Source organism: Entelurus aequoreus, linkage group LG01, assembly GCF_033978785.1.
Source record: "Entelurus aequoreus isolate RoL-2023_Sb linkage group LG01, RoL_Eaeq_v1.1, whole genome shotgun sequence".
NCBI lineage: Eukaryota > Metazoa > Chordata > Actinopteri > Syngnathiformes > Syngnathidae > Entelurus > Entelurus aequoreus.
The window spans coordinates 4,466,804-4,493,372 of NC_084731.1; the positions used below are offsets into that span (position 1 = coordinate 4,466,804).

General features: G+C 42.3%; 3 protein-coding genes across 8 annotated transcripts in view; 2 read left to right on the top strand and 1 right to left on the bottom strand.

The window, feature by feature from the left end:
- LOC133647132 (RNA-binding protein 39-like) overlaps positions 1 to 4,878 on the top strand; it is a 31,385-nt gene extending 26,507 nt beyond the window's left edge. For 3 of the 5 annotated variants that reach the window (XM_062043290.1, XM_062043283.1, XM_062043299.1), the window contains 3 exons: positions 4,249 to 4,354; positions 4,424 to 4,502; positions 4,571 to 4,877. In XM_062043290.1, coding sequence (XP_061899274.1) covers positions 4,249 to 4,354; positions 4,424 to 4,502; positions 4,571 to 4,674 — 289 coding nt within the window. In that variant the 3' untranslated portion in view covers positions 4,675 to 4,877. Of the gene's footprint in view, positions 1 to 4,248; positions 4,355 to 4,423; positions 4,503 to 4,570 lie in introns of all 5 variants that reach the window. The other 2 variants (XM_062043265.1, XM_062043275.1) reach the window with 1 other exon arrangement.
- Positions 4,879 to 5,028: 150 nt separating this feature from the next.
- Positions 5,029 to 7,348, bottom strand: LOC133647159 (pyruvate dehydrogenase [acetyl-transferring]-phosphatase 1, mitochondrial-like). The gene is made up of 6 exons (XM_062043306.1): positions 7,177 to 7,348; positions 6,851 to 7,051; positions 6,383 to 6,793; positions 6,225 to 6,316; positions 5,607 to 6,154; positions 5,029 to 5,544 (listed from the first exon to the last, which is right to left on the bottom strand). Exons 2-6 carry the CDS (start codon positions 7,019 to 7,021, stop codon positions 5,270 to 5,272), a joined length of 1,497 nt encoding a protein of 498 aa, XP_061899290.1. The 5' UTR covers positions 7,022 to 7,051; positions 7,177 to 7,348; the 3' UTR covers positions 5,029 to 5,269.
- A 1,765-nt stretch (positions 7,349 to 9,113) lies between these two features.
- Positions 9,114 to 16,589, top strand: LOC133653822 (pre-mRNA-splicing factor ISY1 homolog). 2 transcript variants are annotated; one of them, XM_062053581.1, is made up of 11 exons: positions 9,114 to 9,287; positions 9,788 to 9,810; positions 13,340 to 13,391; positions 13,475 to 13,540; positions 13,622 to 13,664; positions 13,740 to 13,852; positions 13,910 to 14,027; positions 14,101 to 14,223; positions 15,932 to 16,035; positions 16,125 to 16,217; positions 16,416 to 16,589. In XM_062053581.1, the coding sequence occupies exons 1-11, from the start codon at positions 9,285 to 9,287 to the stop codon at positions 16,521 to 16,523; spliced, it is 846 nt and encodes a 281-aa protein (XP_061909565.1). In that variant the 5' UTR covers positions 9,114 to 9,284; the 3' UTR covers positions 16,524 to 16,589. The 2 variants fall into 2 exon arrangements, with proteins under 2 accessions (XP_061909565.1, XP_061909653.1); XM_062053669.1 differs by lacking the exon at positions 9,114 to 9,287 and adding an exon at positions 9,449 to 9,471.
- The last annotated feature ends 9,980 nt before the right edge of the window (positions 16,590 to 26,569 follow it).

The window sequence follows — 26,569 nt, forward strand, 5'->3', positions numbered from 1 at the left end:
GGGTGTGCAGGTATACACCATCAGTGGAGGAGTCGAAGGCGTAAGACAGGAGCAGGGAAAAGAAAATCCCGAAAAGGGTTGGTGCAAGTACACAGCCCTGCTTGACACCACTGTTGATACAGAATGGTTCTGAGGATGATCCGTCATACAGGACTGTGCCCTTCATGTTGACATGGAAGGAGGTCACCATGCTGCCGAGCTTTGGGGGGCAGCCAATCTTCTCAAGGAGCTGGAATAGGCCTTCCCTGCTGACCAGATCGAAGGCCTTGGTGAGGTCTATGAACATCATGTAGAGTGGCTGGCCTTGCTCTCTACTCTTTTCCTGGAGCTGTCGAAGGGAAAAGATCATGTCAGTTGTCGACCTGCCTGCTCTGAAGCCACATTGGGATTCTGGATAGACACGATCCGCGAGTCTCTGCAGCCTGTTGAGGAGGATGCGTGCATACACTTTGCCGACAATGCTGAGAAGGGAGATCCCTCTGTAGTTGTTGCAGTCACTGCGGTCACCTTTGTTTTTATACAGTGTCACAATGGTGGCGTCACGCATGTCTTGTGGGACTGCACCTTCCTCCCAGCACATGCAGAGCAACTCATACAGAGGCTGAAGCAGGGCAGGTTTCCCGTGCTTGATGGCTTCAGGTGGGATGTTATCGCTACCTGGTGCTTTGTCGTTTGGGAGGGCATCAATGGCTTTGCTGAGCTCTTCCATAGTGGGCACTTCATCTAGCTCCTCCATGATGGGCAGATCCTTCGTACCACTAAGGGCAGCATTGGAAACTGATGTTTCACGGGAGTACAGTTCTGAGTAGTGTTCCACCCATCTGGTCATCTGTTCCTCCCGGTTAGTGATCTTCTCCCCTGACAGAGATTTCAGGGGGGCAATTCCTTTTACTGCAGGGCCAAGGGCCTTTTTGATGCCGTTGTACATGCCGCGTGTGTTTCCGGACTCGGCACAGCTCTGTATTTCCTTACACAGTTGTTGCCAATATTCATTGGCACACTGTCTAGCAACACGCTGGGTGGTGTTCCGAGCCCTTCTGAGTGCTGTGAGTGTCTGTTCATTTGGGCATTCCTTGTGTGCTAAGAAGGCTGCACGTTTAGCCTCTATTTCTGGTTTCATCCTTGGAAGGTGGGCTTTGAACCAATCCTGGCAGGGATGTTCTTTCTTGCCAAACGAGGACATGGCCGTGTTGTAAATTTTGTCCCTCACGGCATTCCACTTTCCTGTGGCGTCATGATCTGGCAGGTCCTGTAGGGCTTCATCCAGGTTGGTTACATATGCGTCCACCTTAAGGGGATCTGACATGTGTACTGTGTTGATCCGGGGGCGGCCTTTTGGTTTGGAGTGATGTAGCTTGCGTGGCTGGAGACGCACTTTGCTGCACACAAGGGCATGGTCAGTGTCACAGTCTGCACTATGGTAGCTTCTGGTGATGAGGACATTGTTTAAGGCAGAGCGCCTGGTGATGGCAAGGTCGAGTTGGTGCCAGCGTTGGGACCGCGGATGCCTCCACGACACTCTGTGTGATGGTTTACACTCGAAGAAGGTGTTTGTAATGCAGAGGTCATGGTAGGAGCACAGTTCCAGCAGCCTTTGACCATTCTCATTTACCTTCCCTGTGCCATGACGTCCAAGGCAGGAGGGCCATGACTTGTGATCTGCACCTACTCTGGCATTGAAGTCGCCAAGGAGGAATAAGGGCTCATCTTTTGGGAGGCCCTTTATCAGTTCATCAAGCTGCCCATAGAACTGGTCTTTTGTGTCTTCCGATGAGGTGAGAGTGGGAGCGTACACACTGAGGATGTTGACATGACCAGCAGCAGTGGCGAGGCGGATGGACAAAAGGCGCTCGGTGCCACCTGAGGGAGGCTCCACTGCAGCCAGGAGGGTGTTTTTGATGGCAAAGCCAACACCATGCTGGCGGGGCTCTTCGGGTTCTCTGCCCTTCCAGAAGAAGGTGTAGTTCTCCTCTCTGAGGGAGCCGCTGGAAGGGAGCCGGGTTTCTTGGAGGGCAGCTATGCTGACGTTGAGTCTGGTGAGCTCTCTGTCAATGATGGCTGTCTTTCTGGTGTCTTCCACCACTCTGAGGTCATCTGAGATGCCTGTGCGCATAGTGCGCACGTTCCAGCTACCAAATAGAAGAGCTGGAGTCTTCTTTTTAATTTTCTTATTGTTTGGTGCAAAGATTTACCGTCTGCTCATCGTGCCTTTACAGTACACTAAGCTCCAGGCACCCACTGAAGCAGGCAAACGTTGGCGGGCCGACACCCTACTGACCGGGGGCTGCCCGGTTTGAGGCGGGCAGTAGTCGTCCACTGGGACACTATGATCCCTCCCACCGTCGAAGCTGACCCGTGGCGCCCCATACTTACGCCAATCAGATGGGACTTATAACCCGTAAACTGCCAGCTTCCGTGTTGTGTCCTCACTCTTGCGAGCGAGGCTGGAGTGACCAGTTTTTGTGACCTCCATGGCGCAAGCCTGGGCATAAGGTATGGGGACTTTGGGTTGCCCAGTCGTCAGAATCCCCCTCTTGGCTTGGCTGACGGGATCCAAAGGAATGCGGAGCATGACGTTTGGCACCAGCTTTGCTGCAGGAGTTGCCGGAAGGGTGTTGTCTTGCGAGCACCTATCCGCCTTCGGGGCTCCACTCCGGATTTGTAAGGTTTACTCCTTTACACTTGGCCGTTGAGTCCTATGTGGTCTTCCTCCGCCCTAGCCGTTGGCTGACTGGTGCAGCTCCTCCGCCTAGTGGTGCAGTGTACACACCACCCCCTCACGTGGTTTGGTCTGCCAGCTGAGGCAGTGTACCGGGGTGTGGCGCTTGGAGCCAGCACGTGAGAGATTTAGGGGATGGATGAGAACCGGTGAAGCGTGGCCTCCCTACGAGTAGGGAGCAGCTGCCAATCAACAAGGGTGCTATCTCTACCCACCCCCCTACACCCCATTAAAGTACATGTTCTATCAGAAACAATGTAAAAATGAGTAATGGGTTCCAGGCTTAACAAGTTGAGAATTTAGTAAGTTTGTACACTTTACAGTGTAAAGCTCTATACAGTAGTGATGCTCAAAAAAATTATTCACATCCAAATCACAATTTATATTTCACTTTTAAATCGACCCTTAATGTTTGCGAATCTTTTTTTTTTTTTTGCACTTTCAAGAACCAATTTTTGGATTAAAAACTATATTATTATTGATACTGTTGCATTAAGTTTTGATTTTCCTTTTTGTTGTATTGTATTTGTCTTTGTTGCTTTGTAAATGTATCCTAAGTATTGTAAATCTGGGTTTGAGCTGGAGTTGGGGTAGCTCGATTTTTTTATTTAACATAATGTCAATTTAGCAAATTAAAATAAATTGTAAAAAAAAAAAAAGTGTTTTTTATAGGCCAATACCGGGCGTATAAGTCGTATGTCAACAGCTTTTGTAATTTTTTTGGAAAGGTTTTGTTATGAGAATCTATTCTGAATTGATTCGTCACCCAAAGAATCGAAATCAAATCGTGAAGAATTCCACTTCCAATATACAGTACTGTACATCAAACATACCAAGGGGGTGATGGATTAACTTTCTTTTTACTAACAGCCAAAACAACTAGCTGAACTGTCCTCATTTGATAACACACACACAATCACTAGCCCTCTGGTGAACTCAGTTTAAAATCACCAAACTTTTTAACTTGTAACAGCCAGATCGTTACAATGATTGGAATAATCCATTTATCGTGTCGGTTAATTCCCTTGGCGTGCAGCGGAATGGACTGCGGCATCCTGGAGGGATGCAGTGCCGACAAGTGCGGTGGATACTTCCTGAATGTTTCAAATCGCACATCTCTTTGCCATTGCATTCTTTTGACTCATAATGAGCTAGCGTAACAAGAAAAAAGCTGTAAAAAGGCCAAAATAAAAACACTAAAAAGGTTCAAAAATTAGGACAATGAGAAGTTTGTAAATCAAGGTTGTACTGTACATAGCGGTGGAAAGTGTGTAATATTGTGGTTTCTGCCTTTTTGGCAATGGATTTTAGACAAACTGGGACATGCAGTCACCTGGGGAGAAAAAGCTATGAAAGCTCCTAGGGCAAAAGATGTGCTGTTGCAAGAGGAGAAACATAGATTTTTAAATCACCTACAACAACAAACAAAACATAAAAATATTTTGTAAGGAATGAGCTGGTGTCCTAAGTGGTGCCACCTTGACACCAAAGTATGAACCAAACTTAACACATTGTTCCATGTTTGTCAGTGAGGAACATCCTGGTTGGGAAGTTGACATCCAGCATGATGTCATAGAGGAGTGTAACAAACACGGTGGAGTCGTGCACATCTACGTCGACAGGAAATCATTGGAGGTACATTTCACCCCTGATCTTTAAAAGTACACATGGAGTTGTCCCTATTGACAATGATCTCGTCTCCAGGGAAACGTGTACGTAAAGTGTCCATCCCTCCCCGCCGCCATGGCGGCTGTCAGTGCTCTTCATGGACGATACTTTGCAGGTAGGTTTGTCACATAACAGCCATCTTCTTACAGTGATAGCACCTAATGACCTGCCTCTTTTTTCTAGGCAAGATGATCACTGCGGCGTATGTCCCTCTGCCAACCTACCACAACCTGTTTCCAGAGGCCGCCACGGCCACACAGTTGCTAGCCCCACCCCCACGCCGATGACTGGACATGTTTTAGTGTGTTCGGATACACAGTAAGCTACTTCCTGTTTGCGTTTGGTTCAAATGCTGTGGGTGTGGCCTCCATCGAGCTCCACCTGTACAGTCCAATGAGTGAGCTCTGTGAGCTGTGAGGAGGCAGTTTTCTAGTCATGTTGATTTTGTAAAACCCTTGATTAAACTTTATTTTCAAGTCACAAAGAGACATTCTTTTTTACGATCCTTAAATTTATCATTAAAATTTAGTTTCTAGTGTCTTCAAAGTCTCAACTGTGTAGGCCTCTTTTCAAAGCTACTGTGTGCTCCCCTAACAAACGCATGTATACAAAGACAATTTGCTCTATGTAATGTCCCTTATTTGTCCACTGATGGTTCCAATCCGCTATAATGTACACTTGTTTTGTAAGAACAGTATATTGTCAAAGTTTAACATTGTTCCTTGTAGCTATTGACAGTTTTTTGTCACCATCTTGTTGGCTTAGGGTGTGGCTGCAGTTTTCAATGCTGTCTTAGGCCACTCGCCAATGCCACCCCTTAGAATCACACCTCCCCTTCAGTGTCCTTTTCTTTGTGTTGCTAGTAGTAACATGTCGTTCAAGTCAAAGGTCAGGCTCGTTCAGGTGGATGACCGTAATGGTGATGTCATCGCGGTACCTCCTAGCAAGCTCTACTGGGAGACTCAGCATCTTGGTGAGCCGGTTCGGCGCCACTGCTCCGTAGCCGTCATCCCCCAGGGCATGGCGAAGCAAGTGGGTTGCGGCATTCTGGTCTTCCAGCACTGACTGGACTCGCCCCTTCCTCTCCAAAAGGAGGCGCTGCAGGTCAGCCAGGGTCATGCCCACAGTGGGAGTTATGGGTTTCTGCTGCTGAAGGCCTGAGTGATGACAAGGTTTAGCGACACAAAAATGTACCCACAAATCTCTACTGCGGTCTGACCTTTGATGTGTTGGCCAACCAGTTGGACCACTGTCTGTCGGTGCATCAACTCCCAGAGTCCATCGCTTGCCAACACTACAAATTTGTCCGAGGGTGTGATGAGGTGCTGGGTGACCTCCGGTTCGGCGCTCAGGTAAGGCGGGGTCAAGTAGTGTGGCGGCAGCGTTCGGGCTCCCTCGCCGACCACAGACAGGACATCTGCGCGAGTCTCGTACATCCGACTCAGCGTCTCAGCGCTCCATTTAAAGCGGATGTCGCCAAAAGCCCTGAAAGGCAGTAGCAATCCCAGCAGGCGCTCGTGGCGGACCACCGTCCTCCACTCTGACCCTGGGTGTTCCCCCTGAATTCTTTGGACCTCGTCCGGGTTCTGCGCGTTGTGGTCATTGGTGAGGCTGACTGCAGACCAGCATCCATCTGCTTCCTGGACACCCAACACAGCCCTGCTGTCCCCCAAGTTGGCCACGTGTAAGACGCCTTTGGACACGTGCGCGATGCAAGCTGTGCATCCCGACAGTGCCACCCGAAGGGGGGAGGAGAGAGACAGCCTTCTGAAGACAGAGGCGAAGTAGTGACTTACAGTAATGCATGACACAGTGATAGCAAGGCCAGAATGAGAACCTGTGAGAGCACGTGGACATGTGCACCTGAGCCTCCACTGTCAGGTCATAGTCTAGTCGACGGAAAGCATTGACCAGCGCTGAACTGACGTCCTGCAACTAATCAGATAGGACTCCTTTACATGAGGCTGCTTGGGGTGATGACTATGTGGCGCTTACCTCGTCGTCGTCCTCGTCCCCGTCCAGCCTCTCCTGCCAGTACGTGCGCAGGCTATGGAAGGAGGTGGCGCCTCCATCAGGGCAGCGGTGATCTCGGCGGTGTTTCAACCACTCCAGCAACGGCGGGACGGCCCGCTCCTCCTCCACCGCCCGTTCCAGCTCCGCCAGCGTCTTTAGCGGCAGCATTGCCACGGTGATGTAGTAGAAAAGCCTCTGACTGACAGCGTGGGCACAGGCCGGTCCTCCGTGGCCGTCGAATACCCCAAACAGCACACCCCCACCGTCCGACAGGCAGGTGGCGCTGCTGCGATAGTCCTCGCCCGGGTGATTGGATGGCAACATGTTGCTATGGAATCCAAGGACCCCGTGGGAGGCGGGGCCCCTGGGTAGGATGTGGCTGTATTCGTTGGCCTGACAACACAAGACAAAGATGACGCTGAAGAACATGAACTCATTCCTGTGTCTCACCTTTAGGATTTGTTGGATCTGAGCAGAGTTCATTTGCGACACTTCCTGGTGCGTCCTGGTCTTCCTGCTGCCTGCTGGGAAATGTAGTGTAAGGATTTCAGCTGGAGCAGAAGACCACTGCTGGAGGCCCAACCTGCAACATCGCCTGAACGTTCTTCTTCTTCCCAACATGACTGACTGATGCAGCAGCAGGAAGATAAACTATTCAGATAAAACGGAACACATTTTACTGTACATTTATATTACCTGTGTCACACTTACAAACATTTGCTGACAAAAAAAACTAAAAGCTTACAGTTGTCTGAACTTCCTGGTTGTGAACTCACCTAGTGTGTTGACGAGCGTCTCCCTTTGAACAATTTCACTTGTGGATCAATAAAGTTTGTCTAAGTCTAAGTCCCTGTTCTATTAGAGCTCGAGCTCAGTAGTGCACAGGTGTGTTGTCTGAGACCTTTGGCAGCTTTCAAAGGTTAATCAGTCAATGATAAACCCACCCACCAACATGTCACCTGCTCCAAACGAATCATCAACTTCCAGCAGAGCATACAATGAGGTTTCTTGAAGTGCAACTTTCAACCTAGAGGCTCACCTTTGGACCCAGGTACCCGGAAGCGCTCCTTCAAGTCACTTCAGGTTTAGCTCTTAAAAGTTTAGAAATGAACTACACTCCTGATAAACTGAAAGAGCACAATGTGCTCTTATTGTCATTATTACGGCTACAAAAAAATAAATACATATACAGTATATATATATATATATATACACACAGTCGTGGTCAAAAGTTTACATACACTTGTAAAGAACATAATGTCATGGCTGTCTTGAGTTTCCAAGAATTTCTACAACTCTTATTTTTTTGTGATAGAGTGATTGGAGCACATACTTGTTGGTCACAAAAAACATTCATGAAGTTTGGTTCTTTTATGAATTAATTATGGGTGTACTGAAAATGTGACCAAATCTGCTGGGTCAAAAGTATACATACAGCAATGTTAATATTTGGTTACATGCTCCTTGGCAAGTTTCACTGCAATAGGGTGCTTTTGGTAGCCACCCACAAGCTTCTGGCAAGCTTCTGTTTTAATTTTTGACCACTGCTCTTGACAAAATTGGTGCAGTTCAGCTGAATTTGTTGGTTTTCTGACATGGACTTGTTTTTTCAGCATTGTCCACACGTTTAAGTCAGATCTTTGGGAAGTCCATTCTAAAACCTTAATTCTAGCCTGATTTAGCCATTCCTTTACCACTTTTGATGTGTGTTTGGAGTCATTGTCCTGTTGGAACACCCAACTGTGCCCAAGACCCAACCTCCAGGCTGATGATTTTAGGTTGGAGGAGAAAAGGTGAGGCCTTTAATCCAGTACACCATTCCTACCGTCAAGCATGGTGGTAGTAGTATTATGCTCTGGGCCTGCCAATGGAACTGGTGCTTTTCAGAGAGTAAATGGGACAATGTAAAAGGAGGATTACCTCTAAATTCTTCAGGACAACCTAAAATCATGACAGCGGAGGTTGGGTCTTGGGCGCATTTGGGTGTTCCAACAGGACAATGACCCCAAACACACGTCAAAAGTGGCAAAGGAATGGCTAAATCAGGCTAGAGTGAAGGTTTTAGAATGGTCTTCCCAAAGTTCTGACTTATACATGTGGACAATGCTGAAGAAACAAGTCCATGTCAGAAAACCAACACATTTAGCTGAACTGCACCAATTTTGTCAAGAGGAGTGGTCAAAAACTCAACCAGAAGCTTGTGGATGGCTACCAAAAGCGCCTAATTGCAGTGAAACTTGTCAAGGGATATGTCACCAAATATTAACATTGCTGTATGTATACTTTTGACCCAGCAGATTTGGTCACATTTTATTTCCGGTCCTAGAACAAACAATCGGTATTTCTTCGATATCTGCAAGAACTGTATCTATATCTTCACATATTACACAAATAGCTGAGTGTTTTTTACAACAATGCGTGGAACTGTGTTTGTTTGTGTCACGAAGGGAAAAAAAGAAAAACAAAACACTTTGGCTGCAAGCACCTGTCCCAGCATTTCTCTACGGTGGCCGAGATAGGCCAAAACGCAACAATTGTTTTCCACAATGTAATATGTCATAAGCGGTAGAAAAATTGGTGGATAAATGGACATCATACGTCTTAAAGATATAGGATTACATAATAGAAAATAACAATTTTGTTTATGTTTTTTAATTAGTCGTATCATATTTAAAGCACGTCAAGTATAGGGTGCCCAAGCTACATACTCCGATACAGTAGGTGGCGGTATGTCCCTTTTCTTGTCAAAGCCTCAACCGGAAGTGAAGTTATTAGCACGGAAGTACCTCTGTTGTGGTCCGTGGCTTGTGTAGAACGTAGCACTGCCGCACAACATTCATTTTGTAGATCTTCTCTTGACAAGGTCTAAAAGTCCTCTGCAGCCATGGTGAGTGAAGACGTTTTTAGTTTGGTTTTTTAAAATTTTTGATTTATATCCCCTCTGCACACAGATAACCTAGCACACCTTTAGCTTCCGAAGAAAAACACTGGTTGATTTGATTGATTGATTGAGACTTTTATTAGTAGATTGCACAGTGAAGTACATATTCCGTACATTTGACCACTAAATGGTAACACCTGAATACGTTTTTCGACTTGTTTAAGTCGGGGTCCACGTTAATCAATTCACGGTATATTGAGTGTGTGAATATCTCGTTAGAATCTTCATCAAATATGTAACCTTCTAGTGGAATCAAGCAATATTCGAGTCTGATTGTGTGAGGCAGTGGTTATAAGTTGTCTTAAGTAACACAAAAAAACATAGCTCATGAATAACATTTTAAAGCCTGTAGCTTTTGTACAAGATTGAAAGCAAATTATGGCTTAACTGAAAACTCAGACAGACTATGTCATGATGATTTAACAATTTATTGTGTGTTTCCACAGGCACGAAATGCTGAAAAGGCCATGTGAGTACTAAAACATGTCTTGTTCAGAATATTTTAAAACACACACACACACACACACACACACACACACACACACACACACACACACACACACACACAGGGGGTTATGTAGTCATTTAGGGGCTCAAGGCTAATCTAGTCACTTAATTGTAACTTGTAATTTGTTGTTAGAAACTACCTGTAGCGGTAAAGTCCTAAACTAGGCTGACCATATTCTGAAACCCCAAAAAGAGGACACATATATGCGTGCCAAGGCGGGCAACACGCCAAGGCCGGGACTAGGTGAACATTTGCCAATGATACTCTAACTTGCTTCATAAATAATATATTTATTTAAATAAAGCATTTTTTCTCCTCTGTTGAAAGCAGTGTTGGCGCTATGAATTTTCAAAATGGGGTCCAAGGGACCCCATCAAGTCATAAAAATGGGGTGCCACAATACTTTTTTGGGGTACCACTTTTTTGTAAGCGTTTTGAAAATAAATGACAAATGTATGCATTATCCAGTTATATCTCACATTCTATATTGTGTTTTGGAAAAAGGTTGTCATAAACGTTACTTAATTTATTAAAAATAATAATACAAAAGAAAACAAATGTGTATACATATGTAAATGTATTCAGTTATAAACATTCATTCACTTTCTTCTTTCCTTCATGGATCTAAACTTAACCACTGCTGCTAGTTTTTTCTATGTTTTTATTGAATAAGTTGTAGGTGTATTTATTTCAGTATAAAAGTGTAAAAAGTGTTTTGCTTCGGTCATGAAATGATGATAATGGTGTGCCAGGGCATACATACATTTTATATTTAACACTTAAATCTCTGGAGTCTACATCAACTTCACATCTATTCCTCATTTCAAAATGTTTTAGTTTTTTTATGTTGTAATTTTTGTTTGTTTGTTTTCCGCCCTTTTTTGTCAAACAAAACTATGTTTTTTATGGCAAACACACAAAATATGCAAAATCTTCCACCAAAAATATTTTTCTTAGTGGAATATTTGATGTGAAGTAATCGGAACCTTTGATAGGTCAATAATTCATAATAACGTTGATTATGATTATTATTATTATGTTTTGAGCAACGACAGTTTGAAAGAAAAAAAAACTTTTTTGTTTCAACATTGCAACTTTTTCTAAATTACATTTCACCTGTAAGCTTTTTTATTTCACTTTTGTTATGTTTTTGTTTATTTTAATAGTATTTTTAGAATGTGCCGTGGGCCTTTAAAACATTATGCTGTGGGCCGCAAATGGTAAAATAAAAAAAATCTGCGTCCTTTCTGATTTCAATGCGTTAAAAAGACACAAAAAGTGTGTTAACGCCAACACTGCTTGACAGTATAACAAAATAAGTCACACTTATATTCTGTAACATTCACAGTTTTGGAAAAAAAGTGCAGAGGTAGAAATATTCAAAATAACCTCTTGTATATAATCTAAACATAAATAATGCCTCAAAACAAGTTAATTACCTTTAAACAAAAAACAGCAGACGAGCTCTCGCCCTGCACAGCTGTTTTGTGCTTTGTAGTGTCGATATGGGCTTGTAGATCTTTGGCCCCTTTATTTGCCACATATACATACGTTGCTGCTTTGCACACAGTGCATTCTGCTTCCCATGTTTCACGGCCAGGACGAAAACACGAATACTTTTTCCGCAAATCATCCGTGAAGTTGCATTTACTTTTCGGCATTTCTTGTTTTCATGTCTCTCTCCACTCACTAGCTCTCTCGCTCTGTGTCTCTGCCCCTCCCTCACGAATATTTCTGCGTGCACACACCTTCACAGTTTGTTTTGTTTAACCCCTTCTTAACTTAACCCTGGACGTACATTGAAAATACACGCAACCCTAACTCAAAATGCCGGACATTTGAGGCATTTCAGAAACCCCGCCCGGACACCCCCGCAAAAGAGGACATGTCCGGGGAAAAGAGGACGTATGGTCAGCCTACCTAAACTCTTACTGCCACTGGTTGCGGAATATAAATTGAAGCTAGTTTAGACGTGTGCAGCCGGCTAATAATCGATGTCTAGAATTGTGTCCATGTTTACACGTAAATAAAACTCACTTTGTAACAAAACGGAAAATAAACGGGCGCAAACAAATACTAGCCTGGCACAGTCAAAAACTGTTGCGCCTCCACTCATCAACACCTGAGCAAGAGCCCAGCCCCTCCCCAAGTAGACTGGCACTTGGCCTTGAGCCAACCCCTTAGTGACGTCATGAACTTGACAGACAGAAAGAGTATATGGCTCTCACACTACCATTAAAGCTTGCTGATCTCAACGTTGTTGCTGTAATTGATAGGAACCTTAATCAACATTTAATAAAGTGTAATACTCCAACAGGCTCCTTCAGCTTTGTTCCCACAGTGTTCGATTCAAGAACTCCTTCATTCCGCACTCCATCCAGCTGTATAATCACTCGCCATACAGCAATAGATTTTTGTCTCTTACCTGACCGCTTCTATATTAGCTACCTCTCTTTGTTTATAATGTATATTTTCTGCTGCATCTACTCTTTATTTTATGCTGCCCTTTTTTTTGCTGCAGCTGTTACATATACTGTAATATTTGTACATGGTAAATGGGATTTGCTATATATTTTATATATTATTTAAAAAATATAATATAATACAATAATATAACATATCAGTATATATTATATACTGTATATATAATATGTAAATGTCACATATATGTTATATTTTATATTGCTACTGCGGTACATTTTTAGTCTACTTTATACCTGCATTATCCTTTCCATCCTTTGTAACTGAGCTACTGTGTGGAACAATTCCCCTTGTGGATCAATAAAGTTTGTCTAAGTCTAAGTAAGCCATTTTCCGGAGACCCTTTTTTTGTACAGTACAGTTGGACTAAATGTAGCGCTATTATTGTTATAGTCAGAAATGGGTGACTGGTGGGAAAAAGACAGCTCTTGACGGTGGCCGTGTTGGGACGAGCAGAGACTGTTGACAATAATACTTTTCTCTCAAGTTTATTTTTCTTACCAGACCATCGATAACAATAGTTCACCATTTTGAGCGCTTTGATGCTCACATAATTAAGATGAAAAGTGTCACTCTTCTCTTCTGGTGTTGCACTTGCTGTTACTCAGAAACACTTTGACACCATAGGTCATTTTCAATTAAAAACGTTTTCTTTGCACCTTCTCTTCTTCTCCGTTCCAAACCGCGCCATTAAGTTTGCTTTGTAACATCTACCTGGATCAAGTGTGCACATGCGCAGCAACATGGAAAGGAGGGGGGGAGCTGTCAAAATGATGATTTTTAAGCACACAAATTAAGACAAAAATGAATAAATACTTGTTTCAAAGAGAAGAAAACTTTATTAATTGTTTTTAATTAGACGTTTGGGGGGGTCGGGCAACTGCCTGTGTTTGCCTAATGGTAGGGCCACCCCTGCACACACACACACACACGCGCACACACATCCGTCCAAGGTGATCAAGAGTGTGACGGTTGATCCACAAGTAATACTGTATCCCTGCTGCCTCAGGACCGCCCTGGCGCGCTTCAGACAGGCTCAGCTGGAGGAGGGAAAATTCAAGGTCGGATGTTATGTTTATGCTCTTAGGTTTGGCAGAGCACAGAAACTGTTCAACGTTGTCTCATGTTTGTTAATGACTCGCAGGAAAGGAGACCCTACCTGGCGTCTGAGTGCAACGATCTTCATAAAGCGGAGAAATGGAGGAGACAGGTTGGTTGTGTCACCGTGCAAACGCTACGCTGACTGGTGTGTGTTGATGTGCACTGAAATAAGTGTGTGTGTGTGTTTCAGATCATCAGCGAGATCTCCAAAAAAGTGTCTCAAATCCAAAATGGTGAGTACAAACCGTGCGGCCGTCTCCTACCCGTGTGCGAATCTGACCCCATCTGTCTTCCTGCCTGCCTTACAGCCGGTCTGGGCGAGTTCAAGATTCGGGATCTGAACGACGAAATTAACAAGCTGCTGAGAGAAAAAGGTCACTGGCAATATCGGATTCGAGAGCTCGGAGGATTCGACTATAAGGTAAGTTGCCATCAGGAACGTTAATGATCCGCATTGTAATGTGTGTCTGTTTCGCAGCACTACGGGCCCAGAATGTTGGACCAAGAGGGGAGGGAGGTTCCAGGGAATCGAGGCTATAAATACTTCGGGGCGGCCAGAGATTTACCGGGCGTCCGAGATCTGTTTGAGAAAGAGCGTACGTACTTTGTTTGCTTCCACTTTGTGTCCGCCGCCCACTCGTCACTTCGTGTCATCCATGTCACCCTCAGCCGCCCCGGATCTCCGCAAGACCAGAGGAGAGCTGATGAAGGAGGTGGACGCCGAGTATTACGGCTACAGAGATGAAGACGACGGCGTCCTGCTTCCTCTTGAGATGCAGTACGAGAAGCAAGGTTTGGTTTTTCTACTTTAAAATTAGAGTTGGAGGTACTAGGCCAGCTACTCAGTGGCCAAGTGGTTAGAGTGTCCACCCTGAGATTGGTAGGTTGTGAGTTCAAACCCCGGCCGAGTCATACCAAAGACTATAAAAATGGGACCCATTACCTCCCTGCTTGGCACTCAGCATCAAGGGTTGGAATTTGGGGTTAAATCACCAAAAATGATTCCCGGGCGCGGCACCGCTGCTGCCCAATGCTCCCCACTGCTCCCCTCACCTCCCAGGGGGTGAACAAGGGGATGGGTCAAATGCAGAGGACAAATTTCACCACACCTAGTGTGTGTGTGACAATCATTGGTACTTTAATTTTTAACTTTAATTTTAATTGAGCAACAGGCTTCCGTAGCTAGTCAATACAAAGCAGCAGACTGGCCAAGTCATACAAATTGAGCATCGATATTGGTTTCCATACAGTTTGGTAAATATACAGTCGTGGTCAAAAGTTTACATACACTTGTAAAGAACATAAGTCATGGCTGTCTTGAGTTTCCAATAATTCCTACAACTCTTATTTTTTTGTGATTAAACATTAAAGACAATGACCCCAAACACATGTCAAAAGTGGTAAAGGAATGGCTAAATCAGGCTAGAATTAAGGTTTTGGACTGGCCTTCCCCAAAGTCCTGACTTAAACGACGTGTGGACAATGCTGAAGAAACAAGTCCATGTCAGAAAACCAACAAATTTAGCTGAGCTGCACTAATTTTGTCAAGAGGAGTGGTCAAAAATTCAAGCAGAAGCTTGTGGATGGCTACCAAAAGCGCCTTATTGCAGTGAAACTTGCCAAGGGACATGTAAGCATATATTAACATTGCTGTATGTATACTTTTGACCCAGCAGATTTGGTCACATTTTCAGTAGAGCCATAATAAATTCATAAAAGAACCAAACTTCATGAATGTTTTCTGTGACCAACAAGTACGTGCTCCAATCACTCTATCACAAAAAAATAAGAGTTGTAGAAATTATTGGAAACTCAAGACAGCCATGACATTACGTTCTTTACAAGTGTATGTAAACTTTTGACCACGACTGCATGTGTAAGTAGAAATTTATTTGTTGTTTAATGTCAATGTGTTCCAATGAAAGCTAATTTTTTAAATGTTTGTAGAATTTTAAAACGATTGGAATGCTAATTTTCTTTAGCCTGTCAATAGGGTTATCCTTTGTATGTTAGCATTCAGGTAGCGGCATTAGTGCTAACTGTTATCCTGTATATTGCATTTTTTAAATTTATATCAAACTGTATTGTCAATTTAACATGATTTCTACATGTATGTGCACTTCATGTGTAAATTAACATACTTTCCTGAAAGACTGTTCACCTATCTGCAAATAATGCAAGGGTGTACAAAGTGCAGTACATTGTCGTCATAAAATAAGCAATTGAAAAACACAGCAAAACTATATAATGTAACAAGAAAAAAAAAAAAAAGATATTTATAAATAAAGTTGGTATAGTAAAAAAATATATGTTGATACTAATAACTTTTAACATGGATTTGTCTTTAAATATACGTACACACTTTATTAGCCTTTAAAAAAAAAAAAAAAAAGTGTCCTAGCCAATAATGCAAATAAAATATTGATATAATTTTAACACTGCCCCCCCACGTCCTGGTCACGCCACAAATGGATTATTGTTTGTGTGTGTGTGTATGTAGCCGTGTCGGAGGCAGTACAGAAGTGGAGAACAGACTACAGTAATTCGGGAGACAACCATCAAGAGGAAGAAGAGGAGAGCATCTATCGTGTCCAAAACGACGAGGTGACGCCGCCCGACTCGTTTGGCCTTACTGTGTGGTCATGTGACCTTCAATTGACCGCTGCTCGTGGTGTGTGCGTGTGTTCTCACAGCCCGAGGAGGATGAGCGACAGCCGGAGGAGATGGACGACGAGGAAGGAGGCGTAGCCTTTTTTGCACACGTGCCTGTTCCATCGCAGAAAGAGGTCACACACACTTCTATTGTGAGTCTTGTCCATCTTGAGCAAGCTTTAACGGAAAGTGTGTGTGTGTGTGTGTGTGTGTGTGTGTGTGTGTGTGTGTGTGTGTGTGTGTGTGTGTGTGTGTGTGTGTGTGTGTGTGTGTGTGTGTGTGTGTGTGTGTGTGTGTGTGTGTGTGTGTGTGTGTGTGTGTGTGTGTGTCAGGTGGAGGAGGCTCTGGTGAGGAGGAAGAAGATGGAGTTGTTGCAGCGTTACGCCAGTGAAACTCTGCAAGCTCAGAGTCAAGAAGCGCGAACTCTGCTGGGACTCTAAACTGTGTCTGTTGTCTGTCTTGATGTTCTTTTTTAAAGTTTTTCCAATAAAAGCGTCTGAAATCCTCATCAGGTCATGTGATTGAAAATGAAATGTAAACTGTCATTTATCCATGTGATAAGACGTAACAATAATATAGGGGCTGTTTGCACCGTTATACCCCAGTTATACTTCCAGCTTTTAAATGGTAAATGGGTTGTACTTGTATAGCGCTTTTTCCACCTTTTTTTAAGGAACTCAAAGCGCTTTGACATTATTTCCACATTCACCCATTCACACACACATTCACACACTGATGGCGGGAGCTGCCATGCAAGGCGATAACCAGGACCCATCAGGATCAAGGGTGAAGTGTCTTGCTCAAGGACACAACGGACGTGACTAGGATGGTAGAAGGTGGGGATTGAACCAGTAACCTCAGATTGCTGGCACGTCCACTCTCCCAACTTCGCCACGCCGTCGTCCGCCGTTTAGCACGTAATGACAGAAATTACACCTGTACGTAACACATACGTTAGCTTTGTGTGTGGTCAGCTCATTGTGATTTAGCAAAGTTTAGCTGCTAATGTGATCTTTTATTGAATGTATATTTTAATCCTAACAACAACATGACTGTCAATTGTTAGTTGCTTCTCTTGGGCTGTTTTTGTGTTTGTGTACGCCTGACAAACTACTCAGAGCGACAAGCAATTTTTTCCATCCATCCATTTACTACCGTTTGTCCCTCTTGTGGTTGTGGGGAGGCTGCAGCCTATCCCATGTGGACTCAGGCGGAAGGCGGGGTACACCCTGGACAAGTCGCCACCTCTTTGCAGGGCCAACACAAATAGATAGACAACATTCACACACTAGGGCCAATTTAGTGTTGCCAATCAACCTATCCCCAGGTGCATGTCTTTTTTGTTTAAGGTAATTGTGAAAAAAATATATATATAGTGTATATAAAATATATATGTATATGTTCTGTTAAACCATTAGTGCTAACAAAATCGGGCTATAAATCTATAAATCTCTCCTGTCCACCATAGGGAAAGCCCTCGCTCGGGTTTTGGCCAACAGACTCACCCCCCTGTCAGAAAGCGTGCTTCCTGAGTCTCAGAGTGGATTTCGCCCAAGCAGAGGCACCACAGACATGATTTTCATCGCACGACAACTGCAAGAAAAATGCCGGGAACAAAACCAATCATTATACATGGCCTTCATAGACCTCACCAAAGCCTTCGACTCGGTTAACCGTCAGGCCCTTTGGCTGGATCTGTCCAAGATTGGCTGCCCAGACAAATACATCCGGGTACTGAGACTACTGCATGATAACATGTCAGCCACAGTGCTCAGTGGCAGTGGAGATGAAACGGAACCCTTTAGGGTAGACACAGGTGTAAAACAGGGATGTGTCATCGCTCCAACGCTATTTTCCATCTTTGTTGCTGCTATCCTCCATCTCACAAACATACATCTGCCCCAGGGAGTCAAAATAATGTACAGAACCGACGGTCAACTCCTCAACATCAACCGTTTCAGGGCTAAAGGTCAAACCACCACCATATCCATCATGGAGCTGCAGTATGCAGACGATAATGCCCTCGTAGCCCTCTCAGAAGAGGACCTACAGTGCACTCTGTCTGCTTTTGCGAAGGCATACAAACAGCTTGGTCTTGCCATCAATATAAAGAAAACCCAAATCCTCCACCAATCACCACCAAACAGTAGTGCGCCTGTCCTGCCCCCAAACCTCTCAATTGACAAAATCCGACTGGAAAATGTGGACCACTTCCAATATCTCGGGAGCCTCCTGTCATCTAAAGCTGTCATTGACGATGAAATTCACCACCGCCTCAGCTGTGCCAGTGGGGCCTTCTCAAGGCTGAGGAAGCGAGTCTTCGAGAACCGTGACCTCCAAGCAAAGACCAAAATCCTGGTCTACAAAGCAGTCGTGCTCCCCACCCTTCTGTATCGGTCAGAAGCCTGGACCACCTACAGCAGGCACTTAAAGGCACTCGAGACCTACCATCATAGATGTCTCAGAAAAATCCTCAGGATCAGCTGGGAGGACCGACGCACCAACACCAGCGTCCTGGAGGAGGCTGGCTTGCCCACCATCACTGCCACGATTGCCCAAAACCAACTTAGATGGACTGGCCATGTAGTCCGCATGCCTGACTCTCGCCTCCCAAAACAAGTTCTTTATTCACAGCTTGTTGAAGGGAAACGGGCCCCGGGAGGTCAAAAGAAGAGATTTAAGGATAACATCAAGGCAAACCTGACAAAGTGTCGCATAGACCTTAAGTCTTGGGAAATCAAGGCAACAGACAGAACGATGTGGAGAAACCTTGTCCGTGAGGGTGCCGCGCAATATAATGACGACCTCCGCCATGCTGCACAAGACAAGCGCAGACTAAGAAAGGAGAGAGCATCCATCAAGCAGGCCCAACCCAAACCCACCACCTCTACATTCCCTTGTCCACATTGCCCCAGAATAATCGGGTCCAGAATCGGCCTCTATGCCCACCTGAAGACCCACAAGGACCAGGAAGGAGGACAGTCATACTCGACCACGAGTGACCGCCGATGATGATACGTATACAGTACACACATACATTGACCTACATTCTGTTTATTTACTGTCATCTATTATCAATGATTCTATTACAGAAATCTTCTGGATATAACCTATGAATATGATTCCACCCATCCATCAGCTTATTCCCTTCAGGGTCGCGGGGGGCGCTGGAGCCTATCTCAGCTACAATCGGGATTCTAAATATGTTAAATAGATGTACATGTGCTGGTTTCAATTTTTTCCTTTATCCTTATGCCAAGCATATTTTCTGTTTGTACATTCCCTTTAAAAGGGCCCTATTGTGAAAAATCCACTTTTCTTACCTATTAGTACTGTAGAAATCAGTGACACACACACACGGCTGTCCACTTCAAAGCCTACTGAAATGAAATGTTTTTATTCAAATGGGGATAGCAGATCCATTCTATGTGTCATACTTGATCATTTCGCGATATTGCCATATTTTTGCTGAAAGGATTTAGTAGAGAACATCGACGATAAAGTTGCAACTTTTGGTTGCTGATAAAAAAAGCCTTGCCTGTACCGGAAGTAGCGTGACGTCGCAGGTTGAAAGGCTCCTCACATTTCCCCATTGTTTACACCAGCAGCGAGAGCGATTCGGACCGAGAAAGCGACGATTACCCCATTAATTTGAGCGAGGATAAAAGATTTGTGGATGAGGAACGTTAGAGTGACGGACTAGAATGCAGTGCAAGACATATCTTTTTTCGCTCTGACCGTAACTTAGGTACAAGCTGGCTCATTGGATTCCACACTCTCTCCTTTTTCTATTGTGGATCACGGATTTGTATATATATATATATTTGTAAGAACCACAATTAATAAATATATTTCAGTGAATAACTTATTGTTCAAATCTGTATATAAATATGTACATAAAGTGTTGTAATTATATTGTAAAATGGATGGATGGATGGATGGACGTTTAAAACAAAACTGTTATTATTAATTAGTAAGTATACATTTTTGTAGCCTTTTTAGAGAAAATCAAATCATTGTAGTAAATTATGCAAATTACTCGATGATGCCACGGTTACCACGCCCATAGCCACACCCCCACCGCCACAGGTATCTTGGCAGTTTATGGGAAACACTGTATACAGTATATATATATATATATATATATATATATATATATATATATATATATATATATATATATATATATATATATATATATATATATATATATATATATATATATATATATATATATATATACATACACACATACATATATATATATATATATATATATATATATATATACATATATATATATATATATATATACACACACATACATATATATGTATATATATATGTATATATACATATATATATATGTATGTATATATATATATATATATATATATATATATATATATATATATATATATATATATATATATATATACATATATATATATACAATGGATATATAATTAATATAATTGGATATTAAGAGTATGTGAAAGTTCGACTCCTACCTTGTTTACTTCTGTGACAATTTTCTTAAAGTTTTGTAATCAATCAGAAATATCAAGCATCTTAAATGTGCCAAACTTGGATAAGTGTGGAGAGAGTGTTTCCCATTTTCCCCATTATGCACTCGAATGGATTTAAAAAGGTGTAGACCATTTTTTAATGGTTTTTCATAATATATACAAAGTTCAGTGATCAGGTTGTGTTATGTTTGACAGTGTGTATTGACCTTTATGTTAGTTGCACTTTTAATGTTTTTATTTTTGGTACCATGACTAGGGAAGGTTGTTTGGATTGTGTCATATAAATAAATGCTGTGCTATTGTTCCAAAATACGTTCAAGGGTCATTGATCTGATTTTCTCACATTCTCTACAACAGGGGTCACCAACGCGGTGCCCGCGGGTCACCCGTAAGGACCAGATGAGTCGCCCGCGGGCCTGTTCTAAAAAAAAATATTTTTTTTTTAAATAAAAAAAATTAAAAAAAATTATTATTATTTTTTATTTTTATTTTTTAAATTAAATCTACATAGAAAAGACACAAGATACACTTTCAATCAGTGCATCAACCCAAACAACCTCCCCCATGCACACTCATCCACACCCACTCACACAAAAGGGGTTATTTCTTTCTGCTACCAATATTCTGGTTCCCACAACATAGACAACACATCTGCAAGGGACACAGTCCCTGAAGCACACATGATTGTATAGGCTGCTGGTCCACTAACATTTTCATTAATTACTATTTTTTATGTAATTATTTTTATATTGTTTTACTTTCTTTTTTATCCAAGATTTTTATTTATTTATTTATCTTATTTTATTTTATTTTTTAAAAAAAGGGCCTTATCTTCAACAGACCAGGTTGTCAATGAAATTAGATTTGTTTAAAGGGTTTTTTAAACCAGGCCCAGTCCAGATAATGTCCAAGTCGGACTCAGCAACACACACCTTCATTCATGTACACAGAAAAAAATTAGGGAACACAACAGATTGCATATAATTTATAAACAAAATTACATTTTCAAAATAAGCATTTATGTACATTCCAGATTATGTCCAGGTCACTCAAATTAGGGAACACAACAACAGATATCATATAATCTATAAACATAATTATACTTTCAAAATAAGCCTTTGAGGACTTCTCATCTTTTTTTTAATGTTTTTTGGCATCATTATCGTTTTCAACCATGTAACTTTCTAAAGTTAGAAAATACTGAATAAATGTTTTAAAGAAAGTAATACTAAGTGAATATCTGTTTTTGGCCTTAAAAATAAACATTTTACCGAGTACTATAATTAAATTGACTAAATCATGATTGTCAATGAACTCTCCTAAAATAACAGAAACCACATTAAGCTTCATAAACAAACCAATCCTTAAACACATTTTTTCAACTTCCACCCAAAACAAAGACACAATATGACAATACCAAAACAAATGCAGGGTGGATTCAGGCTCCTGACAACAAAATTGGCAATCATCTGACTCTGTCATATTCCATAATTTTAACATTTTCCCTGTGGGTAAGAAGTTATAAATAATTTTAATTTGAAAATAACGATTTTGCACATCGATAGTGGTTTTATAGATTAGTTTGAATATGGCATCCCATGGCAACGGGCAGTCAAAAAAGTCCTCCCATTTTCCATTTGTGTTGTATGAGGCAGCCTTCAAAGATTTATTTATTAAATAAAAATTATATATTTTTCTATTTATTTTAGTTCCTTTTTGCCAACTAGAATTTCTTATTAGAGGTTTAGGGGTTTCCCTTTCCATAATTGCATAATTTTGTCCAGCTTTCTTAGTCGATTATCATAATTTACTGAGCGTAGATCTTCCAGATTTTCTGGGACAACAACACCAAGTATGTTAACTGGTCCATCTGTCCACAAAACAGGCATTTTGCATTCCATTCGAAAGGACGTTCCCTTTAGATTTCCGATCCTTAACATTTTACATTTATCATAATTAAGCTTAAGGCCAGATTGCTGTGAAAATATGTCCAAAAGATTAAGAAGGTTCCGCAAAAAATGAGGAAAAATCTTATCTTTGTGAATCAGCCTTTTCTGACATGAACTTCATCAAGAACAAACACAGAACACGCCTCACTGATGCACATCTGCAAGACTCACTCAGAGTTGCAGTGTCAAGTTACACACCAGAGTACAACACACTAGTTAACAGCATGCAATGCCAGGCTTCCCACTAACTGACAAAGAAACAGATAACAGATTTGGTGTCCAGTTCAAAGTGTGACATGATTTAAAAATTAGAGAGTTTACTTTTGTATTTTACATGAGTTATTATTTGTACAAACATGGTGCAAAGTAATTCATGATTTGTTAAAAAATGTTAGTGGCTAGCTAGTTAAAATGGGATATTGTGATTTCACAAGACTGTCTTAGAAGTGATCATTTGAAAATGTTCAATTTGAAAAATGTGCACTTAGAGAAAATATAAAAATAAAGTGTTGCATATTGATATTTATCTGTTTCTATATATATTTATTGTGAGAAATCATTAAGATGATCAGTGTTTCCACAAAGATAAATATCATTAATTATTAATAATAACAGCGTTAAAGGTCAATTGAGCAAATTGGCTACTTCTGGCAATTTATTTAAGTGTGTATCTAACTGGTAGCCCTTCGCATTAATCAGTACCCAAGAAGTAGCCCTTGGTTTCAAAAAGGTTGGTGACCCCTGCTCTACAAGATGGCAACAAATCTGCAGCATTCAGAAACCGCCTCGTATTTAGGATTTGAAAGCACACCCATGCAATGCTTAATTGAACTCATGACGTCTCGTGGGTCAAATTGAAGACGCTGACGAGCCACACTTGGTCCGTGGGCCGTGGTTTGGACACCACTGATATATGCAATTAGAGTCTTTGTAATCTCCACACAGCTTTCTCACACACAAACACTTATGCCCTCTTAAACAGGGCCGCCCCTCCTTATCCGCAGATTATGCGCTGTGAGAAAGTGCATGTTCAATGTTTGACAGGGCGCTTTATGTAAAATCTTACAGCAAACGTAACCAGCGTGAGTGCTGGTCCTACTATGTTTGATTCCTGGTCGGAGACATGTCAGGAAGGTTTGCAAATTTATGTTTTAATTACGTTGCATCGGCTATTTTGCTCTAAACAAAAATTATAATTGATTGAACAATTTTCCACAAAAGTTTTAAAGCACAATTCATATATCAAATCAATTGCAAGTTAGATTTTAAAAAACGTGAAGCATTTTGTAATTTTATCATGAAAAATGTACTTAATGGAAAGTGGCGAGGTAAATTTGTATTTATTCAGTGGCTTATTACCATTTTTGCAAAATGTTACATCAGGTTTTCCATGGCAATTCCAGCGCTAAAAGCCAGGTACAGTCCTCCGTCGTTTATCCCTGTTATTTAATTCCAGGCCTGACCGATGTGACCACATTTCCCCAAAGTAGGAATCATTAATTAGAAATCAAATATTTTCAAAGCTATAGCTTAAAAACCTGTTTTTCTAAATACATTTCTAACATTGTGAGGGCCCTCTACACATTAAATAATACACTTTAGTGAACTTTACATGCCTTTAATCCAATATAGAAATGCTGCCTGCGGCTGAGCCAACCAATGGCCACGATACTGAACAGCACATTCTAATTGGTTTGATTTCATCTAGTTGCTAGTACTACTACTTTCCCATAACAATGTGACCTCGGAGTATGTTAAGGTAACGTGTGGAATTCCCCAGGGTTCGGTTCTTGGCCCTGCACTCTTCAGCATCTACATGCTACCGCTAAGTGACATCATACACAAATATGGTGTTAGCTTTCACTGTTCTGCTGATGACAACCAACTCTACATGCCCCTAAAGCTGACCAACACGCCAGATTGTATCACCTGGAGGAGTGTCTAAATGAAATTAAACAAAGGATGTCCAGCAACTTTTTGCAACTCAACGCTAAGAAAACGTAAATGCTGATTATCAGTCCTGTTAGACACCAGCACCAATTTAATAAAACCACCTTAACATTTGACAACCAAACAATTACACCAAGCGACTCGGTAAAGAATCTGGGTATTATCTTCGACCCAACTCTCTCATTTGAGTCACATTAAGATTAAGATTAAAGTACCAATGATTGTCACACACACACTAGATGTGGTGAAATTTGTCCTCTGCATTTGACCCATCCCCTTGGGGAGCAGTGGGCAGCAGCGGCGCCGCGCCCGGGATATTAAGAGTGTTACTAAAACGCCTTCTGTCATCTCCGTAATATCGCTAAAATGTGTTGCATTTTGTCCACCACCGACACTGAGATCATTATTCATGCATTCGTTACGTCTCGTCTCGATTACTGTCAAGTATTAATTTCGGGCCTCCCTATGTTTAGCATTAAAAGATTACAGTTGGTACAAAATGTGGCTGCTAGACTTTTGACAAGAACAAGAAAGTTTGATCATATTATGCCTATATTGGCTCACCTGCACTGGCTTCCTGTGCACTTAAGATGCGACTTTAAGGTTTTACTACTTACGTATAAAATTTTACACGGTCTAGCTCCATCCTATCTTGCTGATTGTATTGTACCATACCGGCTAGAAATCTGCGTTCAAAGAACTCCGGCTTATTAATGATTCCCAGAGCCCAAAAAAAGTCTGCAGGCTTTAGAGCGTTTTCTATTTAGGCACCAGTACTCTGGAATGCCCTCCCGGTAACAGTTAGAGATGCTACCTCAGTAGAAGCATTTAAAGGCCTACTGAAACCCACTACTACCGACCATGCAGTCGGATAGTTTATATATCAATGATGAAATCTTAACATTGCAACAAATGCCAATACGGCCGGGTTAACTTATAAAGTGCAATTTAAAATTTCCCGGGAAACTTCCGGTTGAAAACGTCTATGTATGATGACGTTTGTGCGTGACGTCGATGGTTGAAACGGAAGTATTCGGACACATTGTATCCCAATACAAACAGCTCTGTTTTCATCGCAAAATTCCACAGTATTCTGGACATCTGTGTTGGTGAATCTTTTGCAATTTGTTTAATGAACAATGGAGACTGCAAAGAAGAAAGCTGTAGGTGGGATCGGTGTATTAGCGGCTGGCTGCAGCAACACAACCAGGAGGACTTTGACTTGGATAGCAGACGCGCTATCCGACGCTAGCCACCGACCGCATCGATGATCGGGTGAAGTCCTTAGTCGCGCCGTCGATCGCTGGAAAGCAGGTGAGCATGGGTGTTGATGAGCAGATGAGGTCTGGCGTAGGTGGAGCGCTAATGTTTTTAGCATAGCTCTGATGAGGTCCCGTAGCTAAGTTAGCTTCAATGGCGTCGTTAGCAACAGCATTGCTAGGCTTCGACAGGCGGCACAGCATTAACCGTGTAGTTACAGGTCCAGTGTTTGGTTCGGTGTATCCTGATAGTAGTATTGTTGATCTTCTGTCTATCCTTCCAGTCAGGGGCTTATTTATTTTGTTACTATCTGCATTTAAGCACGATGCTATCCCGTTAGCTCCGTAGCTAAAGTGCTTCACCGATGTATTGTCGTGGAGATAAAAGTCACTGTGAATGTCCATTTCGCGTTCTCGACTCTCATTTTCAAGAGGATATAGTATCCGAGGTGGTTTAAAATACAAATACGTGATCCACAATAGAAAAAGGAGAAAGTGTGGAATCCAATGAGCCCTTTTACCTAAGTTACGGTCAGAGCGAAAAAAGATACGTCCTGCACTGCACTCTAGTCCTTCACTCTCACGTTCCTCATCCACGAATCTTTTATCCTCGCTCAAATTAATGGGGTAATCGTCGCTTTCTCGGTCCGAATCGCTCTCGCTGCTGGTGTAAACAATGGGGAAATGTGAGGAGCCTTTCAACCTGCGACGTCACGCTACTTCCGGTACAGGCAAGGCTTTTTTTATCAGCGACCAAAAGTTGCGAACTTTATCGTCGATGTTCTCTACTAAATCCTTT

Excerpts from the sequence above, each read along its gene's own strand:
- LOC133647159 (XM_062043306.1), bottom strand. The coding sequence starts at position 7,021 with ATGTTGGGAAGAAGAAGAACGTTCAGGCGATGTTGCAGGTTGGGCCTC. Across the intron at positions 6,794-6,850 it reads AGATCCAACAAATCCTAAAG|GCCAACGAATACAGCCACAT; the intron begins GTGAGACACAGG and ends TTGTGTTGTCAG. Across the intron at positions 5,545-5,606 it reads GGTTGGCCAACACATCAAAG|GCCTTCAGCAGCAGAAACCC; the intron begins GTCAGACCGCAG and ends GTCATCACTCAG.
- LOC133653822 (XM_062053581.1), top strand. Across the intron at positions 14,028-14,100 it reads AGATCTGTTTGAGAAAGAGC|CCGCCCCGGATCTCCGCAAG; the intron begins GTACGTACTTTG and ends TGTCACCCTCAG. Across the intron at positions 16,218-16,415 it reads CTGTTCCATCGCAGAAAGAG|GTGGAGGAGGCTCTGGTGAG; the intron begins GTCACACACACT and ends TGTGTGTGTCAG.